Source organism: Nycticebus coucang, chromosome 2 (assembly GCF_027406575.1).
Source record: "Nycticebus coucang isolate mNycCou1 chromosome 2, mNycCou1.pri, whole genome shotgun sequence".
Lineage (NCBI taxonomy): Eukaryota > Metazoa > Chordata > Mammalia > Primates > Lorisidae > Nycticebus > Nycticebus coucang.
This window is the reverse complement of record NC_069781.1, coordinates 166,884,080-166,896,370: the sequence shown is the minus strand read 5'-3', so window position 1 is coordinate 166,896,370 and position 12,291 is coordinate 166,884,080. Positions and strand designations below refer to the sequence as shown.

Genomic DNA, 12,291 nt, shown 5'->3' with positions numbered 1-12,291 from the left:
CCAGCCTGGGAAGAAAATGCTCAATTATTACCCAAACGGTGCTGGTGGATTGCTCACTCCTCCTGCCAGCCACGGTCCTTTTCTGGAGACAAAGGGCTCTCAGATGGCAGAGCCCTGGGAATGCCCCCAGGTCCAGCCTGTTGGTAGGAGATCAAAACTCTTATTTCTTTTAAAATATAGCCTCACTGGAAAATTGTATCCTAAGTGGTATCTCAGGAATGGAAAAACAAATACCACATGTCCCTACTAATAAGTGGGGGCTAAGCGATGGAGGCACGTGATTGTAAAGTGGTGCCAAGCACATGGGACTAAGAAGTGGCAGGGTGGGAGGGATATGAAGGATAAAAACTTACCTATCAGGTACAATGTACATTATCTTGGTGACGGGCACACTAAAAGCCCTGACTTCAGCATTATACAGTTCATCCATGTAACTAGAACATTTGTACCCCTTATTTCAATTATTTTCAAACCCCTGCACTCCAGGAGGCTGAGGCGGGTGGATCGCTTGAGCTCAGGAGTTCGAGACCAGCCTGAGCAACAGCAAGACCCCATCTCTAAACATAGCTGGGGGTTGTGGCAGGCGCCTGTGGTCCTTCTTGGGAGGCTGAGGCAAGAGAATCACTTGAGCCCAAGAGGTTGCTATGAGCTGTGATGCTAGAGCACGCTATTGAGAGCAAAAAACCTCAAACCAACCAACTAAACAGAAAACCACAAATAAAAATTATTTTAAAAATCCTATGACTCTGGGCCTCCTCATAAGCTCTGCCAGATAATGCCCAGAGAAGTGGGGTGAGAATGGATTGTTTTGAACTGTTTTGCCTCCCTGTGAAGTCATTCATTCATTCATTTGGCAAATACTTATTGAGCACCTACTGGGTGCCAGTACTGGGGAGACAGCAATGAACAAAGCAGGCAAAGCCCCTGTCCTTATGAGGAATGAGAGGAGTGAGAACAGACATTAGACAGCAAACAAACAATAAATAAGATAAACCAAAACGGGGTGAACAGATAGAAAGTCATATTAGGGAAGACATGCATTTGAACTGAGATTGGAAGTGGGAGAAGAAGCCAGCCCAGGGGACAACAATTTTGGAGAGGAAACAGCAAGTGTAAAAGCCCTGATGTGGGAATAAAATTAACATGTTAAACACTAGAGAAGAAGGCAGGACCCAGATTCAGTGGATCATCATAGCTTTTTGTCAAAAAAAAAATTTTGGAATTGGCGGTGCCTGTGGCTCAAAGGAGTAGGGCACCGGCCCCATATGCCGGAGGTGGCAGGTTCAAACCCAGGCCCAGCCCAAAAAAAAAAAACTTCAAAAAAAAAAAAAATTTGGAATTTGGCCGGCTTAGTGGCTCACACCTGTACTCCTAGCACTCTGGGAGGCCCAGGCAGGTGGAACACTCGTGCTCAGAAGTTCAAGACCAGCCTGAGCAGGGCAAGACCCCTGTCTCTACTAAAAAACTGGATGGGAGTCATGGTGGGTGCCTGTAGTCCCAGGTACTTGGGAGGCTGAGGAAAGAGGATCGCTTGAGCCCAAGAGATTGAAGTTGCTATGAGCTATGACGATGCCATGGCACTCTACCCAGGGTGACAGAGTAAGACTCTGCGTCAAAAAAAAAAAAAAAGTTTGGGATTTATTCTGAATGTCAGATGGAACTGACTTCACTAGGCAAGTTACTTCATCTTTTTTAGCCTCAGTCTACCTATCTGTAAAGTGGGCTTAGTAATCATTCATTCATTCATTGTGGTTAGACAGGGTTTAAAAGGTGTGTTCTGGTATTCACAGCCTGTGAATGTGGGCTGGACTTGGTGACTTACTTCTAACTAATACAGTATGGTAGAAGTGGGGCTATAGTCACTTCCTGATGCTACTGTACCAATTACCACAAACTCGGTGGCTTAAAACAACATAAATTTATTATTTTGCAGTTTTAGGGTTCAGGCATCTAAATAGGTCTTACTGAGCTAAGATCAAAGTGTCAGCAAAACTGTGTTTCTTCGGGGGCTCCTTACCTTTTCCAGCTTCTAAAGGCTGAGGCATTCTTTGGCTCGTGTTCCCTTCCTCCATCTTCAAAGTGCCTCACTCCACCCTCTGTTCCCATCATCACATCTCCCTTTTCATCACAGACTCTTGACTCTCCTAGTTTTCCTGTTTAAGAAAGAGGAAGTAGGTTGTGATTCCCCTGTGCCAGGTACAACCTTCTTCATCTTAAAAACCTTAATCACACACACACACACACAAAACCTTAATCACATTTTCAAGTGTCTTTTGGCATGTCAGGTAAGGTATTTACAGGTTCCAGGGATTAGGACATAGACATCTTTGGAGAGGCCATTATTCTGTCTATCACAGATAAGTTTATTGCTTTTGTAATTAAGTAATAAAAAGATGTGACTTTTGACTTGGGTGTTTTCTTTTTCTCTTTTTCTTTCTTTGTCTCTCTTCACTCTGGGGGAAGCCAGCTGCTATGACATGAGGCAGCCCTGTGGACAGACCCATGTGCCTAGGAACTGAAGCTTCCAGCCAACAACAATGCATATGAACCTAGACATGGCCTCTCTGGCCCCAGAAAGCCTTGAGATGCAGCTCAGGCCAGTAGCTTGATGACAACCTTGGGGAGGAACCTTATCTGGACCCACCCACCTAAGGAGCTCCCAGATTCATGACTTTCAGAAACCATATGAGGGAATAAATGTTTGTGGTTGGAGCTGCTAAACTTTGGGGTAATTTGTAATGCAGTAACAGATAACAAATACATTGATTCAGCAAATATGCATGAAGCATCTGGACCATGTGCTCGGTTTTGTTTGAGGTGCTGGGAATACATCAGTGAATAAAGCAGAGGCAAATCCTTACTTCTACAGAATTTACATGCCACTGGGGGAGACAGACAGCAAACACAATAAGTAGTAAATTACATGATAGTCCGAAGGTGATAATTGCTATGGGGAAAAGGTAGAGCTGGATAAGGGAGTTAGGCTAGTCAATGAAAGCTTTGCTGAAAAGCTGATAATTTGAGCAAAGACTGGAAGGTGAGGGAGGAAACTATCCTTTTCATGGGAAAGAACATTCCAGATGATGGGAATAGCAAGTGCAAAGGTCCTGTGGTAGGTAGATGCCAGATTTTTTGAAAGGCAGCAGGGAGGCCAGTATGACCATGGATTTGTTAAAGAAACTAGACTATTTGTCCTACATTCTCAACTTAGCTGGTTGCTTTTTGTGGAGTCCGATTTAGTGTTCTGGGGGATCAGAGGTGGAAAAAAGGACAGGAAATGGTTACAGATGACTAAGTGATCAAAATTAGAGTAAAAAAAAAAATGGTACAAACTGGCTCGGTGCCTTTGGCTCAAGCAGCTAAGGCACCAGCCACATACACCTGAGCTGGTGGGTTCCAATCCAGCCTGGGCCCACCAAACAATGAGGACTGCAACCAAAAAATAGCTGGGTGTTGTGGTGGGTGCCTGTAGTCCCAGTACTTGGGAGGCGGAGGCAAGAGAATCACTTGAGCCCAGGAGTTGGAGGTTGCTGTGAAGTATGATGCCACCGCACTCTACCCAGGGTGACAGCTTGAGGCTCTGTCTCAAAAAAAAAAAAAAGTTACAAACTTACACAATAGGCTTTCTGATATGATATAATGAGAAATCAATAACATGACTTATATGACTTATACCAAGTTGTTACCCAAAGTAACTTGGCTGAATATAATCATGAAGAATAAATAGTACAAATTTAGATTATGGGACCTCTATAAAACAACTTGCCCGGACTCTTCAAAAATGTCATGAAAAAGAAAATAATGTGAACATTGACTAGATCCTAGATCACAAATATAAGAAACCACAGCTAGATAGCCGGGCGTTGTGGCGGCCGCCTGTAGTCCCAGCTACTCGGGAGGCTGAGGCAAGAGAATCGCTTAAGCCCAGGAGTTGGAGGTTGCTGTGAGCTGTGTGATGCCATGGCACTCTACCGAGGGCCATAAAGTGAGACTCTGTCTCTACAAAAAAAAAAAAAAGAAACCACAGCTAGACAGGATATAAATGGGATAAGTGGGTAATTCTAAAATGTAACTGTGTGTGAGATAACAGTATTATATCAATTTTGAGCTTCTTAGTGGTGATAAAGGCATTGTAGCTGTGTAGAAGACACAGGTTGAAATTCTCAGGAGTGTCTTAGCGCCTGTAGCTCATTAGTTAGGGTGCTGGCCACACACTACTGGAGGGTTCGAACCTGGCCTGGGCCTGCTAAACAACGACAACCACAACAAGAAAAATAGTTGGGCATTGTGGCAGCACAAGTAGTCCCAGCTACTTGTGAGGCTGAAGCAACAGAATTGTGTAAGCCCAAGAGTTAGAGGTTGCTGGGAGCTGTGACGCGGTGGCACTGTACCCAAGGCGACATAGTGAGACTCTGTCACAAAAAAAGAAAAAAAAGAAAGAAAGAAATATTCAGGACTGAAGTGTCACGATGTCTGCAAGTAACTCTCAAATGCTTTAGCCCAGAAAAATAAAAATGAAATTTGTTACTAATCTGGCAAAATGTGTTGATAATTGGTGAGTCCAGATGAAAGGTCTAAGGGTGTTTGTTGATTGCGTGGTTTTAAAACGTTTTCTGTGGGTATGAAATTTTGCAGAATAAGAAGTTCTGAGAAAAAAAGCCGCTTTGCTCAGGCACATCCTGGGCTACTTTTGCACGTGGAGCACTTGGCACTCGAAGATTTGCGGGTCTCTATTTCTGACGCTGCCCGCATTTCAGCTATCGCTGGATGCCCCAAGTCTCTTCCTCTCGGGTGTAGGACTATCTCAGCAGGAAAGGCGAAATTACATCGTCGTTTCAAGCACGGATTAGAATTTGTGGTCTGGAGCAGGATCCGGGGCTCCCGGCAGCTCCCGAGGCACCTCCCCCCGCCACACACCTCCAATCCCTGGTGCCCTCTGCGGCGCGCCACCGCCTCCTGGTGGCCACCAGACTCACACGCGGCGCCTAGTCTGGGGCGAGCCGAGCCGTGCAAACCTTACCCTAGAGGGGACTTGGCTGGGAGAGATCGCGTCTTGGCCCAGGCCAGCGTCCCACAATCCTAGCCTCATCTTGGGTTCGCCCCCCCGGCAGGCGGCTACCTGCTTTGTAGATATTAACTTATTTAATCCTCACATTAGCCCCATTTTACAAACAGGCTCAGAGAGGCTAGGTAAATGAGCAAAGACTGCTCAGCTATTAAGTGCCACACCTTCTAACTCCAGCTCCAATGCTGTACTACAGCCCACCTGCTTCTGTGATGATGATAATAAACTGCAAAATATTAGCAAGAAATATCTATGGGGCAGCACCTGTGGCTCAGTGAGTAGGGCACTGACCCCATATACCAAGAGTGGTAAGTTCAAACCCAGCCCCAGCCAAACTACAACAACAACAAAACAAAAAAAAAAGAAAGAAAAAAAGAAATATCTATGGTACTGACTACAGGCCACACATTGTGCAACATATTAACTCACTTAATTCACAATAGCTTTACAGGGTGGGTTCTATTAATGAGTCCATTTGAATGATTGATTTTTAGATAAAGGGTCTTGCTCTGTTGCCCAGTTTAGAGTGAAGTAGCGTAATCATAGCTCACTGCTGTCTCCAATTCCTGGGTTCAAGCAATCCTCTTCAGTCTCCCAAGTATTGGGGATAACAGGTGCGGGCCACCACTTCTGGTTTAATATGCCTGTTTTACATTCAAGGAACTGAAGTATAGAGAGATTAAGGTTGCTCACAGAGCAAGGAGTATTGACTGGAAAATCACTGAGAGCAACCTTGGGATTGTCTGATTATTCCTTTTATAAATGCTTATGAACACCTACTGGGGGTTATCATTCTTCTGATGTTTCCCTTTGAAAGTTGTGTCTTTTCTCTAGTTTTTTGGTTAGCCTATTGCTTTTAGTATTTTCTAATCCTTTAGTTTTTTAAGAGTCAAAGTCTCACTGTATCACCTTATCACCTGCCTCAATCTCCCAATGTGCTGTAATTACAGGAGTGATCTACTGTACACAGCCTAGTGTTTGATTTTTGTTTTGGTTATTTTGAGACAGAGTCTCACTTAATCACTCTTGGTAGAGTGCTGTAACATCATAGCTCACAGCAAGCTCAACTCCTGAGCTCTTGCCTCAGCTCCCTGTCACAATGCCTGGCTAGTTTTTTTTGTTTTTTTTTTTAGAGATGGGGTCTCCATCTCTTGAACTCAAGCAATCCACCTACCTAGACTCCCCAGAATGCTAGGATTACAGGCATCAGCCACCACACCTGGCCTAGTCCTTGGTTTTTCAGCTGTTTACAATGATGTCCCTAGATATGGTTGCCTTTGCATTTATCCATTCTTCTGAAGTTTGTAGAACTTTTTGAATCTGTGCCTTGACATCTCTCTGAAGTTTTTTGTTTTTTGTTTGAGACAGAGTCTATGTCGCCCTCAGTAGAGTGCCATGGTGTTACAGCTCATAGCAATCTCAAATTCTTGGGCTTAAGTGATTCTCTTGCCTCAACCCACCCTAGGAGCTGGGATTACAGGCACCTGCAACGACTGGCTATTTTTTGGTTGTAGTTGTCATTGTTGTTTGGCAGGCCTGGGCTGAGTTCAAACCCACCAGCTCCAGTGTATGTGGCTGGCACCCTAGATGCTGAGCTACGGCTACGGGTGCTGAGCCCTCTCTGAAGTTTTGAAAAACATTCAATAGTCCTTCAGATATTACTTCTGCTCCGTTTTCTTTTCCTCCTATTCTGAGTCCAGTTACACTGAGTCATGTTTCTCATGTTCTTCCTCTACTTTTTATTCTTTTATCTCACTATGCTGCAGCCTGAATTGTTTCTTCTTCTTTTTTTTTATTATATGGGGCTGACGCCTTACTCACTGAGCCACAGGTGCCACCCCTTTTTTTTTTTTTTTTGAGACAGAGCCTCAAGCTGTCGCCCTGGGTAGAGTGCCATGGCATCACAGCTCACAGCAACCTCCAACTCCTGGGCTCAAGTGATTCTCCTGCCTCCGCTTCCCAAGTAGCTGGGACTACAAGTGCCTGCCACAATGCCCGGCTATTTTTTGGTTGCAGCCGTCATTGTTGTGAATTGTTTCTTCTAACCTTTTAGTTCTTCTAACCTTCTCCTATCTTTGGCTGTGTCTAATCTGCCATATACTGGGTTCTTAACTTTCACTTACAGTTTTTATTTCTTTTTTTTTTTTGTAGAGACAGAGTCTCACTTTATGGCCCTCGGTAGAGTGCTGTGGCATCACACAGCTCACAGCAACCTCCAACTCTTGGGCTTAAGTGATTCTCTTGCCTCAGTCTCCCGAGTAGCTGGGACTACAGGAACCCGCCACAACGCCCGGCTATTTTTTTTTTTTTTTTTGGTTGCAATTCAGCCGGGGTCGTGTTTGAACCCGCCACCCTCGGTATATGGGGCTGGCGCCTTACCTGACTGAGCCACAGGCGCCGCCCTACAGTTTTTATTTCTAAAGCTTCTATTCAATTCTTTATATACAGATTTCAGTGCTCTGGTGAAATTCTCCATTTTGTCATCAATTTTCTTAAACCTATTAATCATAGTTATTGTACTATAATAACTCCAATATCTAGATCCCATATGAGTCTATTGTTTTTTTAATCTTGTTTTTGTTATACCTTATTTTTAAAATCTTCATTGGGGTTCAATTTAATTATAGTAAACTCTATCCATTTAAAGTACACAGTTCAATGGGGTTGGACAGATGTTTATACTCATGAAACAACCATAGAAATTAAGTTATCAAACATTCCCTTCCTCCAAAGTTTCCTCATGTCCCTTTGCAGTCTATCTCTCCTGCCCCTATGTGACCACTGATTGGCTTTTTGTTACTAAAGTTACATTTTCTATAGTTTTGGGAATTTTATATAAATACAATCATGCAGTATGCTATCTTTGGGTCTTCTTTCACTCAGTATAGAGAGTCATCTATGTTGCAGGTATTAATAATTCATTCTTTCTTATTACAGTCTAGTATTCCATTGTATGAAAACACCACAATTTGTTCATCCATTTACTTGCTGATGGATTTTAGATTCTAGTTCTTAAAAGGTGCTATGAACATTCATGCAGTCTTTGCATGGACATAGTTTAATTTTTCTTGGTAAATATGCCCTGGTTCTTTTTGAATGGACTCTGGAAATTATTTTTGAAGATTTGTAGAGCTCTTGGATATTTTTAGCCTTTGGAAAAACAACCCTAATTTCTGAAAGACGATTAAAGAAGGAACAAATTATCTCAATCTCAAGGCTGTGTTTCTGTCCTTTTGAAGAACTAACCCTTTTTATCATAAAATGTACTTCATACCAACTTTTGTCGAAGTCCACTTTGACATTGGTATAGCCACTACAACTCTCTTTTGGTTACTATTTACATGGCGTATCTTTTCCTATCCTTTTACTTTCAACGTATTTGTACCTTTGCATCTCAACTGTATCTCTCATAAGCATCATGTAGTTACATAATGTTTTAAAGTCCATTCTTCCAATCTGTGCCTTTCCATTAGAAAGTTTAATCGGGCGGCACCTGTGGCTCAGTGAGTAGGGCCCCATATACCGAGGGTGGTGGGCTCAAACCCGGCCCCGGCCAAACTGCAACAAAAAATAGCCCGGCGTTGTGGCGGGCGCCTGTGGTCCCAGCTACTGGGGAGGCTGAGGCAAGAGAATCGCCTAAGCCCAGGAGCTGGAGGTTGCTGTAAGCTGTGATGGCACAGCACTCTACCAAGGGCAATAAAGTGAGACTCTGTCTCTACAGAAAAAAAAAGAAAATAAAGTAAGTTTAATCCATTTACGTTTGATGTACTTACTGATAAGGTAGGGTTCACATCTGTCATTTTGATATTTTTACCTATGTCTTATGTCTTTTTGACATATCATTACTGCCTTTTGTCTTAAACATATTTTCTAGTATTCCATTTAATTTTATGATGTACCTAGGTGTGAATCTTTTAGAGTTTATCCTACTTGGAGTTTTTTTTTTTTAATTTTTTTAGCTTCTTGAATATGATTTATGTTTTTCATAAAATCTGGGAAGTTTTGGCTATTATTTCTTCAAATAGTCTCTGTCACTTCCTTTTCCTCTCCTCTCCTTCTGGGATTCCCATTAGACATATGGTGGTCTCTGAGGTTCTGTTCGCTTTTCTGCATTCTTTTTAAATCCTGTTTTTCAGACTGAAAAAAAATCTTAATTGATGTAGTTTCATATTTGTTGATTATTTCTTTTGGCTGCTCAAATTTGCTGCTGAACTTCTCTAGTGAATTTTTCATTTTAGTTATTATATTTTTCGATCCCCAAATTTCTATTTGGTCTTTTTTTTTTTCTTATCACTTATAACTCTGTAGTGATAGAAAAAATAGCAGATATTTTTCTGTTTACATACAGCCTCAAGGCAAGCCATAAGCGAGAGCTTTGTGCCTTTCTGGGTCTTTCCTGAGCCCCTGTACAACCCTGTGTAAGTGCAATTAGAGAAGGAATATGTCATTACACCCTATGCATGTGCATAGCCTTCTAGATTTTCAGGAACATGCTGGAGTTTTTCAAAGCTCTCTATGGACATCTCGTTATCCAGCTTCCGTTTAAACTTTATGGTTAGCCTATTGTTTGCACTCACTGTTACCCATGGCCTCAGGTAGCCATGATATTAGACAAATTGTCCTGATAATTTTCAGCAGCTATTCCTGGGGCAAAGGCTATTAGTACTGGGCAAGCTCCAAGTCAAATAAAAACAAGTCTTGTGGGTGTGCTCTTACAAAAAACCACAATACAGACCAAATAATGACAATTCCCCAGGGAACAAGGCTTTGCAGAAGCTCTAATCCTGCTTTGCCCCTTTCATTGTTTGCCAGGCTGTTGGTTTTCAAGGTTACTGAGGAAATGGGGCAAAGGAAATGGGAATAGGGCCTGGGAAAATGCCATAAAAATCACTGTTCTTACTGAAAGGCAGCTATTTTTCTTGAATAAATGCTCCCCAGATTGCTGTAAGACTAACTTCCAGAGTTGTGAAAAAGCTGATTCTGACAATTTTTGCTAGTATTTTAATGGCTTATATGGAGCAGAGAAACTTTGGAGTCCTTTCTCTGCCATTCTTGCTGACATCACTAATGTTTCCCTAAGTTTCTGTTTTCTTCTGGTTCACCCTTGCACCTGGGTTGTAGTCCTAGATTCCTAGTGCTTTTCTCCAATTCAGCATTTTACTGAGTTGTCTCCTTCTGGGGTCCTAGTTCAAAAATGGGGTGATTATTAAGACCACCAATGTCACAACTGGGTTTCATGAATGTTTCTTTCCATCAGCAAAACGCCTTCAGGCAAAAGCAGTTTTGAGATTTGGGATGGGAATTGTTTCTTGTTTCTTCTGAAGTTTGATTCCGTACTTCTCCACTCTCCTTAGCTTTTTGACACTTCTCTTTCAACATTTCAGCCACCTTAAGTTACTTTCTGTGGAAAACCGAGACCTAATCACCTGCCTACATCATTACTAGTGGGAGTGTAATCCTTCACTCAAGCCTTATTTTCTCTCCAGCCTGCCTGCACAGGAGGGAGAACAAAGGAGTAGGAAAAGGAGATGGTGTCTCTGTTATTTACGGCCATTTCAAGGGAGTGGAAACTTATGACTTCCTCAGGAAAAGCCTCATTTTTTCCAGAAATAGTGACTTTGAGTTTCTCTGCTTACCTAGACAATCTCCTACCGTCCAACTTATCCTCACTTTGTCCAACAGGTCACGTGATAGGAGATGGCGTTGCCCTGCCACACTACAAAGCGCAGAGTGGGTAAGGGCCCCCTAAGGTGCCCCGGCCACGGGGCGCGAGTGAATAGGAGCGGCCATGGGAGGAGTGTGACCTGGTCCCGGGCGCAGGGAACTTGGCATACGTAGCGCAGCTACACTTACGGTCACGCTATACGGCTCAGAAGCGAGTTAAACCGCATCAGGGAACCCACGCCTGCGTAGACCCAAACCAGAGCTAGGCGGGAAATGTCCCTCTGAGAAGCGGAAATGAGCCGCTGCCAAGGCTTTCGGGAAATGTAGTCTCCAGCTGTGCCCCGTGTCTGGCAGGTGGGAGGATGTCGCGTCTTCCCGCTGGTCCTGAACGCACCTGGCGGAAGTGCACATTCCACCCACCTATTATAAAATGTTTTGGGACACCTCTTTCTTCTTTTTCTTCTTTTTTTTTTTTTGAGACAGTCTCACTCTGTTGCCCAGACTAGAGTGCCATGGCGTCAGCCTAGCTCACAGCAACCTCAAACTACAGAGCTCAAGTGATCCTCCTGGCTCTCCCTCTCAAGAGTATTACGATTACAGGTGTGAGCCACTGTGCCCGTTAAAATGCACACCTGGAACTTCCATTATCAATTCTAAATTGGTAGCATAAAGTTTTCTAACCTGTGCGATTTTACTATTAAAAGGACTTCCTGGGGGCGGTGCCTGTGGCCCAAAGGAGTAGGGCGCCAGCCCTACATACCCGAGGCAAACCTGGCCCCAGACAAAAAACTGCAAAAAAAAAAAAAAAAAAGGACTTCCCTCCCATTCCTCCAGGTAAAATCCCACGTTATGACCCCTTAAGCTGAGCAAAATCAATTTTGTGCTTATTTTTGGTTATTAGAAACTTGATCCAGCCTCTGTGTATGTGTGTGTAAGACAGGTACCATCATAACTCAAGGCAATCTCAAACTCCTGTGCTCAAGCAATGTTGCTGCCTAGCCACTAGAGTAGCTGGGACTATAGGCCTGTGCCACCACACCTGGATAATTTTCATATTTTTTGTGGAGAGAAGGTGTGAACTAAAAATCTTAACACCATTCCCTCTCCTCTGCAGCCAATGGAATGGACTCCTTCTTGTCCAAGGGAGTTCTCCCAACACTCCCGCCCTCCAAAAAAGGCTGAGTTGCTGGCCATGAGGAGAAGAGAGGCCAGACATGCCTATTTATGTCCTTTTCTTTTTGGAGTTATTTTTTGTTACAAGATACAAAATCATTAACAAGCCTAAGGCCATGTCAGATAAAGGTTAAATCATACCTACAGGTCATCAATTTACTTAACAGATCTCTTGAATCTAGGTATGTGATGGGTATATGTCCAGTGGCTTATCTCTGATTAACAGGTTTCCTTATCTTAAAACATCGCAAGCCTTTAGACAAAGCATCATTTCTTTAACCAATTACAAAGAGTCTTTAAACTCATCTATAACCTATAATCACTCACTTTTAAATGTTCTGACTTTTCAGACCAAACCAATGTATGCATTCCATGTATTGATTTATTAC

The 12,291-nt window shown here is 43.0% G+C and overlaps 1 protein-coding gene across 2 annotated transcripts in view; it reads right to left on the bottom strand.

The window, feature by feature from the left end:
- The window catches only part of CDH3 (cadherin 3), a 100,270-nt gene extending 89,488 nt beyond the window's left edge, over positions 1-10,782 (bottom strand). For both annotated transcript variants that reach the window (XM_053604785.1, XM_053604804.1), the window contains exons 1-2: positions 10,702-10,782; positions 2,018-2,153 (exon numbers count right to left, since the gene is read on the bottom strand). In XM_053604785.1, coding sequence (XP_053460760.1) covers positions 2,018-2,072 — 55 coding nt within the window. In that variant the 5' untranslated portion in view covers positions 2,073-2,153; positions 10,702-10,782. The remainder of the gene's footprint in view (positions 1-2,017; positions 2,154-10,701) is intronic.
- Between the last annotated feature and the right edge of the window lie 1,509 nt (positions 10,783-12,291).